Consider the following 16,960-nt stretch of genomic DNA (forward strand, 5'->3'; position numbering starts at 1 on the left):
GGTCTTTGGACAAAATGTCAGGTGTTGGGTTCCTCTTTTGGTGATGTTTAGGTGATCCTGTTCTCAAGATAAGGCAACACGTTCTTACCTGCCAGCCTTTGTGCCCACTGAACTCAAGTCTTAAGGTGAACTTAGTGCTGCACACCCCTCACAGCCAGTGTATTTGCCAACACCTACTCCTCTTGGGGGCGACCTTTGGCAAGTGTGGTGTCCACGAGGCTCCCAAGTTCCCTCCCTGGGCATGTGAGGCCTCTCCTGCCAATCTAGTTTCTGCTGCTACGTGACAGGATGAGAGAAGTGCCTGACGCCTGATACCTGAGCAGAGGGTTTTCAATCTCAGAAACATCAGATGGTTGTAAAAGCAGTTTGTCACTCCTGACTTCCTTAGGTGAAGGCTGTAGAGGCTACCCATCTCATGAAAGTGGTACCAAAGGCCTCTCTTGGTAGTAGCTCTATACTTCCTGTCCGGAGCCTAAGAAGTGGTGTTCAGCCTATAGTTGGAATCTCTGCTTCCAGAGAGTGTCCCAGGTGCCATGGTGACACAGTGGCAGCGTCATGCCTTCTACTCTGCAGCTTTGTGGCAAGGCCTAAAATGGGCAAAACTGACACAGCGTAGGGAGGGCATATGTCCTGGGACACTTACGCTCTTTCTGCCCCCTCTGAAACTTGCCTCCCTCTTGGAGTTAACAAGTTCCCCTGCACCTCTTGCCACAGGACTGCTCTTCTCACAGGGCACTGCTTTGGTGACCTTGAGTGTGGGGCAACCAGTGCTGTGCCATTTTCAGGGCAAGTGGAGAGACTGGCTGGGAGGTAAATGGGCAGCTGGGAACAGCAGAAGGAAGCCTGACCTGGCCAGCCCGTCCTACACCAAATAGGAAGGCTGGCTTCGTAAATAGCAGTCATGGGGCTGCCTGCGTCATCTTCAGCCCTGTAACTTGTCTGTTCAGAAGAGGCCAGCACGGCAGATGCCGCCCAGTGTCTCCCCAGAGAGCTTCCCCCCTGCCCTGTTACCCCCCCAGCAGTGGTCTTGGGGTGCTGCAACACAAATGCAGTCATCTGAGGTACAGGGACGAACCCCCTGCCCTGCCCGGGAGTTGAGGAAGGATAGATTCTTGAAACCAACCAGGCATCCATAAACCTCCTTCCTGGGACTGAGAAAGTAGCTCTGCTTTTTTCTGCCCTGTGACCTTTCTTTAGCAGAGATGGGTCCCAGAAAGAAGGGGGAGGCAGACAACCACATCTGAGCTGAAAACCAAGTCATGTTACTAAGGATGAGTAGAGGAGGCCAGGACCCCCACAGACAACAGAAACAGGGGGATGCTGCATGGAATAGGATGGCAGGCCTGGCTTGGTGCCTCTGCCAGAATGATCTTTGTGTGGTGAGGTGGGGATGGGAGTGAAGAAACACGATTTCATTTTAGGGTGGGTGAGACCTTTAGGACAGGAATATTTAGCTCCCATGTCTTTGCCCCAATTTCCCATAGTTCTCAGCCCTAGACTGAATTACTACCTCTGTCTTTGAGAACCAGCCTGTTCCCAAAAATGGCCCTCCCAGAGAAATACTGGGTGGGATGGAAGGCCAGGACTCAGGAGCCTAAAGTCAGGCGAGCATTCTGTAACCCAGAGTGTGGTCACCACATGGCAGCATGAAGGGTCTGTACTTGGAAGTTTTGAGCATCCTATCCTCCTCCCATGGTGGAAAATGAAGGAACTGTTATCTGTAAGCCTGAAGAGGTATAAGCTGTGTAAGAGGAACCGGAGCTCTCAACCGGGAAGAAGGTTGAGCCCAGTCTGAAATTCGAGTAGGTTTGGCCATCCAGAAGTTGTGGGCAAGGGACTCTCTTGTCTTAACTTGATATTTATTGAACATCCTTGTGGGCTTGGCCTAGATGCTCCCTGTTACCCCAAAAGTATTCGACAGGAAGAAAGCTGATGAAATCTCTCTGGGCCTAGAGTTCCCACATCCTCTGAGGAGCCTTGGCACCTGTGTCTCAGTGTCTCTGGGGTCCCATCCCTAGTCCAGGAGCATGGGGTGGCGGGACAGGTGAGCCCAAAACCAGCCTTCACACTTCTCTCTGTTCTTGAAGGGGGAAGACGTTTTCGTCCCGCTAACTCTGGGGAACAGGAAGAGGAGGCGGCTGGCAGCTGAAGGCTGGAACACTTGCTACTGGATAATCGTAGCTTTTAATGTTGCACCTCTCCAGGTTCTTAAGGGATTCTCCGTTTGGGTTCCATTTTGTATACGTTTGGAAAATAATCTGCAGAAACGAGCTGTGCTTGCAAGGACTTCATAGTTCTCAAGAATTAAAAAAAAAGGAAAACAATTCCACTTGATCAACTTAATTCCTTTTCTTTACTTTCCCTCCCTCACTCCCCTTGCCTTCCTCCCCCTCTTCCAAGCTGTTGCGCTTTGCAATATGTTACTGGTAATGAGTTGCAGGATAATGCAATCTTAACTTGTTTTCTCCTAAGTGTTTGAGTTCAAAACTCCTGTATCTAAAGAAATACAGTTGGGGTCATTAATAAAGAAAATCTTTCTATCTTACATGAGAATTTGCTGGGTCTCTAGACAGTCCAAAAGAGAGAGGAGAAGGGAGGAAGAGTACACATGACGCTTTGAACCTACAGACTCCATCTGGGAAACCTTAGATTCAGGAGTCCCCTAACCTCCCACTTCGAGGAGAGAAAGAGGATGGCTGGCTAGTGGGCTCTGGTCAATGGTTCTGAGTATATGTGAACAGGCTTCCTGTAAACCTTGGTGACAAAGTCTGTCTGGCTGTGGCCAAGTAGTTTCTGGGACCGTGACAGTCATATTGTTTTCTGGCTTCTTATTTTATCATTAACGCACAGCATTTCCCAAAACATGTGTTCCGTGGCCTGTGTTGTTCTGCAGGACATTGATGGGTATTATGTCTGGACGTAATGCAGACTGAGCGGCCGCCCTTTCTCTTCTCACGCAGTAGCCCAAAAGACTGGCATTCCACAGAATTACCTTTGGGGAGATGCTCACCTAACATTACCAGGTCTAGCAAAGCATGCTGTCCCCTAGCAGGACACTGATCCCAAAAATGAAAGCGTTCAGAAAATTCGGTAAAGAATTATCAGGGCAATTTTAGGAGCCGCTGAAATGGTCTGAGGGCCATCCTAGTGGTTTCTAGCTTCTTGCTTTTCCTTTTAACTTGTCTCCACCTAGTGAAGTGAGTTTCAGGCTGGTTTGAGACCCATTCATGAATTGTCCTGACGTTTTTATTTCCTTTTTTTTTTTTTTTTTTTTTTTTTTTTAAGATTTATTCATTCATTCATTCAGAGAGAGTGAAGAGAGGCAGAGACACAGGCGGAGGGAGAAGCAGGCTCCATGCAGGAAGCCTGATGTGCGACTTGATCCTGGGTCTCCAGGATCACACCCCAGGCTGCAGGCGGCGCTAAACCGCTGCGCCACCGGGGCTGCCCACTTTTTTATTTCCTAAACCGTTATGAGATCACTGGAGATTCATATGCAGTTATAAGAAATAATATAGAAATTCTGTGTGCTCTTCACCCAGCTCCCCCCAGTGGTAGCATCTCGAATGACTGTAGTACAACGTCTTAGCCAGGACCATGTTGTGGTCCAGGCCTGACTCACCCACCCACCCACGCGCGCGCACGAGTGTGTGTGTGTGTGTGTGGTGTATTTCTGTGTCTGTCACATGTGTAACTTCATCACTGGCCTTTTTAAGATCTTATTTTTTGAGAGCATGAACAGGGTAGCGGGGGTGGATAAAGGGAGAAGCAGGCTCCTTGCTGAACAGGGGCTCGATCTCAGGACCCCGAGATCATGACCTGAGTCAAAGGCAGACAACCAACTGAGCCACCCACGTGCCCCAGCTTTTTTTCTTTTTTTTTTTTTTTAATGGGATAGTATAGATCAGTATACATCACACTTCTCAATCGTAAGTATTGATTTGGGAATGTGTTTTAGTTTTGTACATACGTCTTGATTGGATTATGAAATGCCTTTTTGCTGTGAGTCAAGTCTGAAAGCCACAGGTCATTGAGTCACCTGGACTCCACTGAAATGGGCTTTTAGCTCAGGACTTAGTAGCTAAGTGCCCATCCCAACAAACGTGTGTACTGGGGAGTGCTGGTGCTGACGGGGCGGCCCCTTGTCACCTGCTTCTGGTGGCTGGCAAACCTGGAAAAGGAAGTGCTGGCTGCTGCAGCAGCCGCCTCCTGGGAAGCCAGTATTTGGTAGTTGCCATTGCAGTTCCCTTCAGTCTCAGTGGTGTGAAGACCCTCATCCTAAGAGCTCCTGAGGCCAAAGACCCAAGCCTACGTCTGCTCTGGGGGCTGTTTTGAGTTCAAGCAATGCTCCCCTTCTGGGGATTGCTAAAAGCAGTGCAGTGTGGCTCTGAGGGGGCCGTGGAGAATCTGGTTAAGCACCAACAGGGAGGACCGGGGTTTCTTCGGCCCATAGACCTGACTCCAGGCTTCCTGAAGCCAAGTTCCTGGCCAGGATTGTGCCGAGTCCCCCAGAGGCTCCCAAGGGCTTGTCTGCTCTTGCCTATGGAGACTGAAGAGTTTTGACAGCGGCTCCTGGAGGCCAGCCAGGGTCCAGAAAGCCTTGAGCCTCCTTGCCTCCGTTCATCCCATTCCCCGTACCCGTACCCCAGCCCCTGCATACCACACCCACCCAGTCCTGGGCCCCCAAGGTCAGCAAAGAGCTTCAAATATCCCAGAGAATGGAGTGAGCAGTGAACGAAGGCCAGGAGGATGCTCTGGCAGGGTTGAGCCCCCCCATAGAGGCTCTGCCTGAGGAGAGGAGAATGGGGGCCACGGAGGGTGCTCTCCAGCCTGCAGCTGACATGGAGCATCTGGAAACTGCCGGTGCCAGAGCCCTCCTGTGGGCAAGAGAAGGCCAGGGATGAGTCCGTGCCAGAGGTTGATGGGGGAGCCAAGAAGGCCTGGATGGTCCAGTGAGGAAGAGACCGGACCCAGGCTTCCCGGCCCCTTCATACGTCATCCCACACACAGTGTTTAGACAAAGCAGCGAAGAAGAAACACAGACATCCTGGATCCCGTAGGGAGGAGGCCAGGGCTGGGAACAGAAGGAGGTCTGTTTATTCCTGGCAGTCGAGCATCTGAGGGGCCCCACACCCACTTCTGTCCGGGCCCCAGGCTGAACTCTCCCAGAGCCTCTGACTTCTACCGCCAGATAGCGTGGGTCGGAGGGCCGGCTGCCCGCTTGAGGATGGGCTTGGGGCTGGATGCTTTCCTCCTCTCCCCTCCTGTCCCAACAGAAGTCCTGCCTCCCCAGACCCCCTGGCCACTGTGCAGGATGGGTGGAGCTAGATCCCTGGGACCCCCACCCCCCACCTGGGTCTCCCACCCCCCTGCCAAGGGCACGAAAGTCCCCTGGCTCTGTCTGCCTGTGCTCCTGAGCAGGGAAGTCTTTCCTTGTGTCTCATCTCCAGCTTTCTTGCTGCAGTTCCAACCTGCTCCCTCCCACTTGAGCCAGCTTCTTTCCAGCACCCCAAGGCCTCGCGTGATACAAGCAAAAATTAGAGCATCACACCTGGCTGCCTTGCCTGAACTTCCTTGCCCTTCCTCTCCTGTACCTACTTTCCTCAGCATCCCCATGGAGCAGAAGTGCCCATTCTCCTCTTGCTTTTCCATGAGCTCTCTATCTGCCTTTCCCTACAGAGTTCTCTCTCTCGGACTGGACTGGTGGCTGGAGGGAAGTGACATGCAGAGAAGGGCAGGAATCCTAAAAATGGTAATGACGGCTGCCTTTCATGGAGTGCCTGTGTGCCTAGTGCTCATCCAAGTCCTCATCACGCATTAATTCCGTTAGTCTCACCATAGGTGAGTGCAACATAAGCCCCATCCTACAGATGAAGACACAAAGGCAAGAGAACTTCATTAATTTGCCCAAGTTCACACAGCTTAAAAAAAAAAAAAAAAAAAAAAAATCCCAGCCGGAATTCTAAGATTCAAATCCAGGCCTTCTGGTCCCAATACTGACTTGCACCTCTTACCACCACGGAGGGGAAGGAAATGAATCATTTGTTGAGAACCAACACCTCCCCGCCACCCGATCAAGTGTCCGGCACCAGAATATATGCAGTCACGTGTTACTCCATGATATGCCCCAACAGCCCAGAGAGGTAGGTGTACTTGTACCCATTTTACAGGTGGGAAAATTGAGGGTAGCCGGCCCAATGCCACACACCCCCAGAGCCATTTCAACCTCATAGCTCAGAACTTGACTCAAAGTCATCGAGAAAAGTGCAGGATGACCCCAGGTTCTAGAAAGCAAGGTTGGCTTTCTAAGCTGAAAGGCCCACCAGGTGACAAGGATGGGGAAGATCCGCAAGCTCCAAACAACCCCGCCACTGCCACCATCAGACACGACTCTGCAGTGCACGGGTCCGGGACGTGCTGTCAGCCGGCAGGCCACTCCGAGGGTTCAAGTCTCATAAAATGTAAATGTATTAGCTCAGATGGGAAGTGGAGGGGGTAGACGAAACCATGATTACTCATTGACTGGAAAGCAATTTTCAGACTAGCTAGGCTGCTGGCCGGTGACCGGCTCCAAGTTGGGTGACCTGACGTAGGGGATCCGCCGCCTTGGTGGCGAGCTGCGGCCGGGGAAGGGACACACTGATGGAGGATAAGGAGAGGGCACTGGACAGGGATGGGAAGGCCTCCCCGTTGCCGCGGCTCAGGGTGTGCCAGGTCCCACCCCCAGAGGCGGGGCCAGGCCGAGCCCCACCAGCCCCAGCTCCGTCCCTCCAGAACCCAGGCGGGGGCAGAGCCTGGGCAGCAGGGAGCCCGGGCCCCGCGGTCCCCGAGGCACAGCAGACCGCGCCCGAAGCCCTGCCCGCCTGCCCGCAGCCAGTCCCTGACGCGAGGAGCAAGGCCCAGGCCGGCCCAGCGACACCTGCCGCAGCATGTGAGTAGCACCGAGCCTCACCTGGAGACCGCAGCCCGGGACCCTGGAGAGCGCCTGCACCCAGTCCAAGCCGCCGAGCCTCCCGGTGGGAAGGGGGCCCTGGGGCCACCCCGCCCCCTTGCTGCTCCGGGGGAGGAGGGGTGAGGACGCCCTCCAGGCTGAGTGCTGGGAGCTCCAGCCGTGACCCCAGAGTCCAGCTTTGACTAACAGCCCCCGAGGTCTCCCGGGGCTTAATAGAGTTCCTGGCGCAGGGACGAAGGAACAGAAACCAAAGGGCCTGCTAGACAGGGAAGGAGGTCCTGGGGAGAGCGCAGGGGTGAGGAGCGGGGGAGGTTGAGGAAGAGGAACCGGGCTGCGGGGAGGGGAAGGGAGGAGGCAGCCTGGCGGGGCTTGGCGGGCCCAGAGTTGGGGGGAGGAGGGGTCTGGGAAGAGAAGGGGTCAGCCTTCGTCTCCAGGGCTCGGGGTGGCAGCTCAGGGTGGCGGTGATGCCCTCAGATCCGGGGTGAGGAGGTGGGGGCAGGCAGGAATCCATTCCTTATTGACTTTAACCCTGGCAACGGCGGCTGCTCCCCAGCTGACAGCAGCAGGAGATTCCCCCAAGGGCCGGGACCCCCCCCCTCCGCACGGCGTGGCCCTGGGGCCAGGGTGTCTGAGGGGCCTGAGGACATAGAACCAAGAAAGGGAAGGACAGGCCCGGATCAGAGTCACGAAACGAAACGGGCAGCTCCTCCTGCGTCCGCTCTGGGCTCAGCCCAGCGCTCCGGGGTGTGGGGACTGTCCCCCTTCCTGCTGGCACCTTCATCCTCCCCAGTGACTCCCCTCTGCCTCCAGTTCCCAGAAAGGGCCCTGTTGCTAGTGTGGTGAGGAGGAGTCAAGTTTATGGGCTGGAAGTCCTACCCGGAGGCTGCTCACTGGGCTGTAACCTGTGAGGCGGGGGAGAGAGGCGGGGAACTCAGGGGACAGGGTCCCCCACTTGCTGCTGCCACCCTGGCCCTGGCCTGTCACTAACTCAGGCATTGAGCAAGCCCTGCCTTTGCCTCTGCCTCCCGCCTGCCCTGCCCACCCCTCCGGGTCCTTCCCTAAAGCCCCAGCCCCAGCCAGAGGACGGGGACCCCTCTCCGTCACAGCGGCCACCCCTAGCACTGGCCCCAGCCCAACCTGAAGGAGCCCCTCACGTGCTGGCCTGGCCGGAAGACCAGGACACCCCCGCCAGACCCCATCCTCCCTTTCAGCCAACTTAGAGGCCTCGGCTGGTGGAGGCCGCCGGACAAGACCCTTTGGGGCTTTGGGGCCCCGGGGCCCCGTGGGGCGGCCCTGCAGTCTCAACAGAGGCCTCAGCACAGCTGCCGGGAGCGGGTGGGACGGGGACAGGTAATAGCAAGGGCCGGCGCGGCAGGGCGGGGACGGGGGCACCGGGTGGACACAGCCCGCGCTCGGCGCCCGACAGTTGCTACCACGCAGGACAGAATTGCTGGCTGGATGTGACTTTTAAGAGAAGCCCCAAATCGTGGATTTTTGCGCAAACTGTAACTGGCCGCTCATGAATAAAAGGGCGTATCCGCGAGCCAGATAAGGCCGGGCGGCGGCTGGTGTGCAACCCGCGGACGACGCGCAGCCCCCCCACCCGGCTGATCCCGGCCGCCCGTCTTTCACCCAGGCTCGCCGGCCGCGGCCCCAGGCCTCCCCCGTCCCGATGACACCCAACAGCACCAGGGAGGAGCCCAGCCCCGTTCCCGCCGGGGCCTTGGGGCTCTCCCTGGCCCTGGCCAGCCTCATCGTCGCTGCCAACCTGCTCCTGGCCTTGGGCATCGCCAGGGACCGGCACCTGCGCCGCCCGCCCGCCGGCTGCTTCTTCCTGAGCCTGCTGCTGGCCGGGCTGCTCACGGGGCTGGCGCTGCCCGCGCTGCCCGGCCTCTGGAGCCAGAGCCGCCGGGGCTACTGGTCCTGCCTCTTCCTCTACCTGGCGCCCAACTTCTCCTTCCTCTCCCTGCTCGCCAACCTCCTGCTGGTGCACGGCGAGCGCTACGTGGCCGTGCTGCGGCCCCTCCGGCCCCGCGGGAGCCCGCGGCTGGCCCTGCTGCTCACCTGGGCCGGGCCCCTGCTCTTCGCCAGCCTGCCCGCGCTGGGCTGGAACCACTGGGCCCCCGGCGCCAACTGCAGCTCCCAGGCCGTCTTCCCGGCCCCCTACCTCTACCTGGAAGTCTACGGGCTCCTGCTGCCCGCCGTGGGGGCCGCCGCCCTGCTCTCGGCCCGCGTGCTGGCCGCGGCGCACCGTCAGCTGCAGGACATCCGGCGACTGGAGCGGGCCGTGTGTCGCGGCGCCCCCTCGGCCCTGGCCCGGGCCCTTACCTGGAGGCAGGCGAAGGCGCAGGCCGGGGCCACGCTGCTCTTCGGGCTGTGCTGGGGGCCCTACGTGGCCACCCTGCTCCTCTCGGTCCTGGCCTATGAGCAGCGCCCGCCGCTGGGCCCAGGGACCCTGCTGTCCCTCATGTCGCTGGGCAGCGCCAGCGCGGCGGCCGTGCCCGTGGCCATGGGGCTGGGGGACCAGCGCTACACGGCCCCCTGGAGGGCGGCCGCCCGAAGGTGGCTGCAGGGGCTGCAGGGAAGAGCCCCCCGGGGCGGGCCGGGCCCGGGCAGCGCCTACCACACCGGCAGCCAAAGCAGCGTGGACCTCGACTTGAACTAGGGGCGGGCCTCTGCTGGCTCCTGCCAGAACCATCTGTCCATCTCGGCCACCAAGCCGGCCTCCTCGTCCCCACGCCTCTGGATCAGAAGCCCTGCCCTTATCCAACTCCACCCTGACCCAATAAACCCATCGGGCCCAGTTCCTGGTTATCTCATTCCGCATCCCTGAGCAGGAGGCAGGAGGGACACCAGCGGAAAGAAACTAGAGCCAGACACGCACCTGCGGAGATCCCGACTCCCTCAGAACTGACTGGGGAGGTGGGGGGACGAGACACCACCCCAGGTGGTGAGCTGAGGTACCTCGAAAATGAGATTTTGCTGGGAGCCTCACCCTGACGTTTCCCTCACCGGTTCCTCCTGCCCAGAGGCCACAAGATCCAAACACACACGGTCTCTGGGAAGTATATTTTATTTACATTTTTAAAATCTGTAACTAATATCTCTTCCTCCTTTCCACCCCCAGAGACTTGGGAAGGGAAAGAACGGGAACCTCAAACACCTACTCCCCACATACAAACACACACCCCCGCAGCTCACGCCAGCAAATGAAGGTGAAAGAGAAAGAGGCCTGACCCCCCTCTGAGGGACCCGCAGGTCTGGGTGAGGGTGGGGTGGGGGGCCAAGGGATGGGTCTCTTAAGAGAAGGGACGGAGGGGGCAAGTCGGCTGAAGGGGTTGGAACACAGTCCGCGGCCCCCTCCTCCTCCCCGGGCCCTACCGCCTCTGCTGGTGGGGTCTCCCTTCACCCCTCAACACCAAAGCAGAGGCCGCAGCCGTTAGCGGTCAGGTCTCTGCACACAAAATACTTTAGCTTTGTGGTCTCCTGACGTAGTCACCACCAGGGAGGCATCTCTGTGGACAGAAAGTGCGGGTCGGCGGGACCAAGGGCCCGGGGCCGGGACCAAGGGCCCGGGGCCTGGCCCAAGCCCACCACCTGGGGCCCTCGGGTGGCCACCTCCAGTGCAGCCTTGATTCTAGATCCCCAGTGCCTGGCACCGGGCCAATGTGCCACGTGGAGGGAACACGCTTAGAGCCAGCAACCACTAAGGGGATCAGAGAAGAGCCACCACATGGGGGACAGTCCCAGCCCCTCAGCCCTGAACTGAGATGGGAGAGCCCAGGCGGGTCCCCGTCAACCAGAAGCCGCAACTCCCTCGGGCTTCCCAGTGCGTCTGCCTCACGGCCGCCACCAGGCCTTGGGGTCCAGCTTCCCTGAGGAATCCCCTCCCACGGCCCAAGGACTCCATGGCCCCCGCGTGCTGGTCCCACCTCCCAATCACACAGGGGCTCTGGCCCTGGCCCAATTCACATACTTGCTGAGGGCAAAGTCCAGGATCTCGGCCGTGTGGCCCCGGTAGTCGGTAAGCAAGCGGCCGGTGCGGGCGTCCCAGAGGCGCACGATGCCGTCCAGGCTGCAAGTGTAAACCACGGCGGTGCCTGCCTCCCACAGCAGCTGCACGATGCCCGACTACACCCGGGTGCCAGAGAGAAGGAGGGCATCAGGGCCGGGGAAGCTGACAGGCACCTGCCCCAGACTCTCAGGGACAGAGGGAGGGGAGGAGGGAGGAAAGGAGGGGGCGGGTGACAGAGAGGCCCCACCAGAGCTCCAGGCTGCCTGTACCTGGTGCTGACACTGATGCCTGAGGGTCTGCGTAGACAGGTCATAGATGGCCAAGGTCCCATCCAGGTAGCCAACAGCTGCCAGAGGCATCCTGGGCAGAGGGGAGCACCACTAAAGAAAGGCTCGTGGAGGGACGTGGGCTCACGCACCCTGCACTCCTCCCTGGCTCCCCGGCCCAGGCGCCCCTCGCCCCACCCCCTTCTCTACAGCTGTCCTCATCTCCAGGCCCAGGCCCTGGCCCTTCTCACTCTCACACTCACACGCTGCAGAAGCCCAAAGACTCCACGGAGTTGGACTCGCTCTCCTCCCCCTCTCCAACGTTGGGCTGGGAGGCCACAGTCTCGGGTCTGAACACACCCACCACCTGTAAGCCATGGGGGGAGAATCGGGACGGGAGGAGGGCTGACGGGAGGGCTGACGAGAGGGCGGCAAGGCAACAGGAGACGCACAGGGGACGTGGGCAGCAGAGGCTCCAGCGACAGGCTGCAGGTCGCACTCACCTTGCCAGTGGTGGCACTGACCAGCTGGGCCTGGCAGTCCACGGAGCCAGTGAGGATCAGGCTGCCGTCCTGGTTGGTGGCGACACAGGTCAGAGGGCCCTGGTGACCCTCGGTCCCTAGGAGGGGGCAGACAGCTAGGTCAGGCTGCCCCCCAGGCCCCGAGTCCTGCCCCAGGTCTCCCGCACAGACACCCCCAGCGAACCCTTCCCCTGCCTTAGAGACCTTTTAGTACGTGGATCGGACTTCCCTGCTTCAGGTCCCAGATCCTGATGGTGCCATCTTCATAGCCGACCACAGCTCTCTTCCCTGAAGGGCCACAGGCACAGAGGAGGTCAGATGGCACCCTCAGGCACACCCAGCAAGGGAATGAGGGGGGCGGGGAGACAGGAAAGTAAGGGAGCAGACCCTGCCCCACGGAAGGAAGAGTGTGCAGTCCAGGCCGGAGAGGGGACGCGGTCTGCTCTGGGGCCTGGGTCCACGCTCCGGACGGCGGACCTCGGAGCTGGCCGGCCAGGACCCGGAGGGAGCCCAGGAGGGTGAGTACACCTGGAGCCAACCTCTGTACACCCAGGGAAGGACGGACAGAGAGCTGCCCTCACCATCAGGGAGGACGCGGCCACAGGTAGCTGGGCAGTTGGGGCCTTGGAAGGTCTTGCAGTCACCATTTGGGACCTTCCACATCCAAGTGTTGCCGTCAGCGGTGCCCGCCAGGAGGACAGGTGCCCGAGGGTGCCACTCCATCCACTGGGCAGAAAGGAAGGGTCAGCAGGGAGGCGCCTGTCACCCCATCCCGCCTAGGAGCCTGTCCCCTAAGCTCCCCCCAAGCTGTCCTTGCTGCTGAGGTCAGCGGGGCCTGGACGGGAAACGGAGTAGACACCCTTGCTGCAACCTGAGAGCGCACTGGCTCAGAGCTGGCTGGGTCCGGGACAGGCGACACCGGACCCCCAAGCCCTCACCTCCCACCCAAGGCCCCACACAGCCAAACACCACTCTGACGATCTCACCTCCAGGTCTCCTGCTTCAAAGGACCACACTTCCTCCTTGGTGTCGACCTGCCACACTTTCAAGAGGCCACTCATGTCCCCGGTGGCCACTAGGGTAGAGTCGTGGCTGAAGCCAGCACAAGTAACAGAGTCTTTATGGCCTGCAAAGCAAAGTAGGTAGAAAGAGAGGAGAACGTCAGGGTATCTGGTGCTGGTGACACACGACCCAGGCGTCCGGCCCCCAGGAAGGACCAGCTGGGAAGGAAAGAGGGGGGGTTCCCACCGTAACAGGTGACTCGAGTCACTGCCCGTGCCAGGCGCCAATACCCCCAGGCCTCCCTAGGGGTGGCAATGCTAGCCTCCCACTCAACCGTGCCTCGCTCAGGCTTACGTCCTCTGCCCCAAATACCTCCACACCTCTGCCCCAAATACCTGCTCCCCCTTTCTGCCTAAGCCAGTGCTACCTCCTCGCAGACCCTGCCCAGACTCCTTTGGCCACTACCAGCTCCCTCCCCTGCACCCAAAACAGACTAGATCATCTGCTTTGAAGTCCTCGGGTCCAGCACAGGATGGAGATCAGTAAGTAGCTGCTGGAGGCATGAGCACAGCAGGCTAGCCCCCCTAAGACCTCCAGGAGAACAGGACCTCAGCCGTGCTCCCTCACCTGCACACTCAAAGAGCAGCTCCCCATCGCTGAGCCTCCACACGAAAGCTTTGTCATCTTCACCCCCCGTCACGGCCAACGTGTTGGTCTTGGGGTCCAGGCTCACACAAAACACAGACGCTGTCCCAAGAGAGAGTCCACGAGTGAGCGGACAGGGCTGCCACCCAGGGTCCTGTCCTTCGGGAAGCCCACCCGCTTCCACCCAGAGCACCATGTCTTTCCTCCAGAAAAGAAGGGTGCATCCAAGTTCTTCTAAGTTTCAAGCATCAGGTTGTTGGAGAAATCCCTCTCTACCCTTGCCAAGCTCCGAGTCCTTCTGCAGGGCTGCTGCCTTCACCACCCCAGACTGACGCTCAGACCAGAGCAGTGGACACGTGCAGGGCTTACAGGCTCAGCCGGGGCTGCCACCGGGCTGAGCACGGAGTGAGGGCACCCCGTCACTTGCCTTATTACGGACCAGTATTTAAGAATAGTATACAAAATTTGCTCAGAAAAAGTACTGCTACCTCTAATTTACGACAAGGTAACTTCTGGAAAAGAAACAAAGACCTAGAGACGCTACAAAGACCACAGATCTGTAAGGAGCAAAAGCAGATCCGACGCCCGGTGCCTGGGCGGGCTCCAGCAGCCCAGCTCTCCCCCAGGCCATGGGGCGTGAGCTCCTCCCGGGCCCTCTCCCTGCCCCGGGGAAGGCTCCGGGCACAGCAGGCGTCTGATGTTCAGCGGCGCCGGCGCACGGGGTTTACCAGAGACCTACCTGAGTGCAGCGCGAAGGTGACTTCGCTGTCGTCCGGGCCCTCCATGCTGCCCACCACTCCTTCCTGGGGTTCCAAAACCCAGCCCTCCTCGTTGCCCTCTTCCTCTTCTTCCTCTTCTTCGAAGTCCACGTCTTCCATCTCCTGGGCCAGATCATCTGCTTTGGGGAGAGGGTTAAAAGGTGGGGCTCGGCAGCCAGAAGAGGCTTAGCGGAGAAGTGTGGGGAGCTGGGGTGTAGCAAGAGGGTCGGCTGAGGTCACACGGAGGGGGTGAGGCGGCGGGGAGGGGGGCTCTGGGGGCGGAGGACGCCGAGGTGGAGGACCCGGGCATGGCCAGGGGCCGTGTGGGAAGGGAGGACCGAGGGGATGACGGGAAGGGGGTGTGTGAGGGGAAGGGCCGGAGGAGGCGTCAGGGGAACCCCCACCCCTGCCAGGCCTGGGAACTACGTGTGGGGGCAGGGCAGGGAGGAAGGGCGACGGGGAGCGGCAGGAACGGCCGGAGGGGAGGGGGGCCGGGGGGAGAAGCAGGGGCCGGGGGCCAGGGGGGCGCCTCCCGTCCCGCGGCCCGAGCGGCGGCAGTTCTCACCCGGGTCGGGCGGGCCAGGATCCAGCTCTACCACCTCGATAATCTCTTCATCACCATGGAAGCTCAGGGTCTCCAGGGGGGGGGTGTCAGCAGCGGCCCCGCTCTCCGATTCGGACTCCATGCGGCGCAAGCGGCCGATCCACTTCTCTGGGCCCAAACGCCTCCCAGAGTCAGCTCTGCGCGACGACGCGGAACTCGAGCCCCTCCTCCCGGGAGGAAGTAGGCGTAGGCGACTCCCCGGCAGGAAGAGCGACGGCCGCTAGCCCAATAGCGAAGGGGGCTACCCGGCTGACCCACCAATCACGGGGCAGAGCTGGGAGAAGGGGGCGGGCCGTGGCGGGGAGAACCCAAACTCCGCCCGGCCTGACTCCGCCTCCAACAGGAGGGAAACAAGCGAGCGTGCGCGCCTCCGGGGTCTCCTGGGAAGAGTAGTTCTCCCGGGGCCCCTCGCGGGCTTCTGGGAGATGTAGTTTCTGGTCTGTAGGCAGGACGGAAGGAGCGGGGGAGGCCCCTTACGCAAACTACAATTCCCGGCGGGGAGCGCGGTGAAGGGGGGTGGGATCTGAACATGGCGGCGGTGGTAGCTGCTACGGCGCTGAAGGGCCGGGGGGCGAGAAATGCCCGCGTCCTCCGGGGTAAGGAGAGGGACCCCGGGGAGGGCAAGGCTGCAGGGGATCCCCTTTTTATATACTCCCGACCAGCGATAGCAGGAGGTCATGGCTGTCGGTTCCTGCCCGCACCTCTCTGCGGGATCATAAAGAGTCTGGGGGCTAAGAAAAGATGCTCTCTGGAGGTCACCCAGCCCATCCCCTGCCCTCAAGTTCCGCGACACCTGCAGGGTCACGCTGCGAGAGGGAGCTCCGAGGAAGCCTTTTAGACTCCCGCGCTCCAGGTGTCTCACACTCACCGCAGTGCAGAGGATAGAGCCCCGGGCTTCTGGACGCTTGGGTTCTAGCCCCGGATAATTGGCAGTTTGACCTTGGGCGAAGCAGCTCGTCTCTGGGGGCTTCAGGTTCCTCTTCTACAGAACGAGGGGAAGGAGTAGACTACGTTTAAGCTCCAGTGCTAACGTTCTGCAGTTTGAAAACCTTTTCTCCGATTCCCTTCATACGTCTTATGTGAGCCCCACTGCAGTCCTTCACTTCCTGTCGTCCGAGCAGATGAAGAGCGACGAAGCTCGCCGTCCTGGCACCGGGGTGATGAGCCCGCAGTGACGTGGAAGTGGCTTTCAAAGGTGCCACCTCGATGGCAGTTTTCCCATTTCCCTTTGGATTCTCCCTGGCACTTGTTACTCCAAACCGCAGTCACTCCCCTTCCTCCCCTGGGCTCTCCTCCTCTTACTGACCTTCCTTCCTTCCTTCCATCCACAGGGATTCTTTCAGGAGCCACAGCTAACAAAGCCTCCCAGAGCAGGACCCGGGCACTGCAAAGCCACAGCTCTCCAGAGTGCAAGGAGGAGCCTGAGCCCCTATCCCCTGAGCTGGAATACATCCCCAGAAAGAGGGGCAAGAACCCCATGAAAGCTGTGGGACTAGCCTGGTGAGTTTTAACTAACTCTTTGCCCACCAACGGGGAGTGGCACAGGGGAGGGCGGGACCCAGAAACTTCTCTAAGTTTCAGGTGGTGAGTTGAATCCGAGGTTGTGGGGATGGAACTGCTTGGAGTGAGGATTGGACTCTTGGAGGAATGAGGCAAAGGGGGTGGGAAGGTATGTGGAATTGGAGACACAGTGAGTTTTCTGTGTAGTGGTAAGCTGAGCTAATCTGATTTGAGTTTGGGTCCCTGGCTTTATTCTCTCTTTTGGGAGCTTGGGGTGAAAGGCAATTGAGCTTTCATTGAGGTCACGTGAGAGAGTGTGTATTAGTTGAATAAGGAGCATCTAGAAGGTGTTCAGTGTATCGTTACTTAGATCTGATTCTGACCTTAATACGTATCGTTGATCAATATTAAAAGGAAAGGAGGGGGAAATTAATGTTTTTTCCCCCACACCTGAGGTGTGCCTGTACTTTACAGTGTAATATGTTTAGTTTTTCTGAGATAAATGTTACATCTCCTAAATCCAAAAGATGAAAACATGTAAGAAAAAAATTACATCTCAATTCATAAAGGAGGGAACTAAGGTTCAGAGGTGGGATCCTCGCCAGGTCTTGTGACTCCATGCCCTCTCCCCCACACCAAAGTGCCTCCCGAGTAGTGGTTACTCAGATGGAGAACAGGGGTCTGGGAAGCGACATGG

At 59.0% G+C, this 16,960-nt stretch overlaps 4 protein-coding genes across 7 annotated transcripts in view; 3 read left to right on the plus strand and 1 right to left on the minus strand.

Annotated features, from left to right (window-relative positions):
* The window catches only part of ARPC2 (actin related protein 2/3 complex subunit 2), a 29,831-nt gene extending 27,286 nt beyond the window's left edge, over window positions 1-2,545 (plus strand). Inside the window, exon 11 of the mRNA XM_025441525.3 lies at window positions 2,088-2,545. Coding sequence (XP_025297310.1) covers window positions 2,088-2,112 — 25 coding nt within the window. The 3' untranslated portion in view covers window positions 2,113-2,545. The remainder of the gene's footprint in view (window positions 1-2,087) is intronic.
* Window positions 2,546-2,694: 149 nt separating this feature from the next.
* Window positions 2,695-9,755, plus strand: GPBAR1 (G protein-coupled bile acid receptor 1). Its single transcript, XM_025441776.3, has 2 exons — window positions 2,695-6,931; window positions 8,589-9,755. The coding sequence occupies exons 1-2, from the start codon at window positions 6,674-6,676 to the stop codon at window positions 9,615-9,617; spliced, it is 1,287 nt and encodes a 428-aa protein (XP_025297561.1). The 5' UTR covers window positions 2,695-6,673; the 3' UTR covers window positions 9,618-9,755.
* A 252-nt stretch (window positions 9,756-10,007) lies between these two features.
* On the minus strand, window positions 10,008-14,946 carry LOC112656426 (angio associated migratory cell protein). 2 transcript variants are annotated; one of them, XM_025441775.3, is made up of 11 exons: window positions 14,725-14,946; window positions 14,141-14,299; window positions 13,384-13,503; window positions 12,741-12,880; window positions 12,336-12,480; window positions 11,959-12,042; window positions 11,737-11,852; window positions 11,497-11,600; window positions 11,237-11,327; window positions 10,929-11,083; window positions 10,008-10,467 (listed from the first exon to the last, which is right to left on the minus strand). In XM_025441775.3, exons 1-11 carry the CDS (start codon window positions 14,843-14,845, stop codon window positions 10,392-10,394), a joined length of 1,311 nt encoding a protein of 436 aa, XP_025297560.1. In that variant the 5' UTR covers window positions 14,846-14,946; the 3' UTR covers window positions 10,008-10,391. The 2 variants fall into 2 exon arrangements, with proteins under 2 accessions (XP_025297560.1, XP_025297559.1); XM_025441774.3 differs by having other exon boundaries at window positions 14,141-14,296; window positions 14,725-14,945.
* Window positions 14,947-15,108: 162 nt separating this feature from the next.
* The window catches only part of PNKD (PNKD metallo-beta-lactamase domain containing), a 59,575-nt gene continuing 57,723 nt past the window's right edge, over window positions 15,109-16,960 (plus strand). The window contains exons 1-2 of one of the 3 annotated variants that reach the window (XM_025441784.3): window positions 15,109-15,359; window positions 16,095-16,263. In XM_025441784.3, the coding sequence (XP_025297569.1) occupies window positions 15,293-15,359; window positions 16,095-16,263 (236 nt within the window). In that variant the 5' untranslated portion in view covers window positions 15,109-15,292. Of the gene's footprint in view, window positions 15,360-15,395; window positions 15,959-16,094; window positions 16,264-16,960 lie in introns of those variants that run through there. The other 2 variants (XM_025441787.2, XM_025441786.3) reach the window with 2 other exon arrangements.

Source organism: Canis lupus, chromosome 37 (genome assembly GCF_003254725.2).
Source record: "Canis lupus dingo isolate Sandy chromosome 37, ASM325472v2, whole genome shotgun sequence".
Classification (NCBI taxonomy): Eukaryota; Metazoa; Chordata; class Mammalia; order Carnivora; family Canidae; genus Canis; species Canis lupus.

Coding starts and splice junctions, on each gene's coding strand:
- GPBAR1 (XM_025441776.3), top strand. CDS start 6,674: ATGGGAAGGCCTCCCCGTTGCCGCGGCTCAGGGTGTGCCAGGTCCCAC. Junction 6,932..8,588: donor AGCGACACCTGCCGCAGCAT/GTGAGTAGCACC, acceptor TCTTTCACCCAG/GCTCGCCGGCCGCGGCCCCA.
- LOC112656426 (XM_025441775.3), bottom strand. CDS start 14,845: ATGGAGTCCGAATCGGAGAGCGGGGCCGCTGCTGACACCCCCCCCCTG. Junction 11,853..11,958: donor TCCGATCCACGTACTAAAAG/GTCTCTAAGGCA, acceptor GCCCCCTCCTAG/GGACCGAGGGTCACCAGGGC. Junction 10,468..10,928: donor CTGGACTTTGCCCTCAGCAA/GTATGTGAATTG, acceptor TTCTGTCCACAG/AGATGCCTCCCTGGTGGTGA.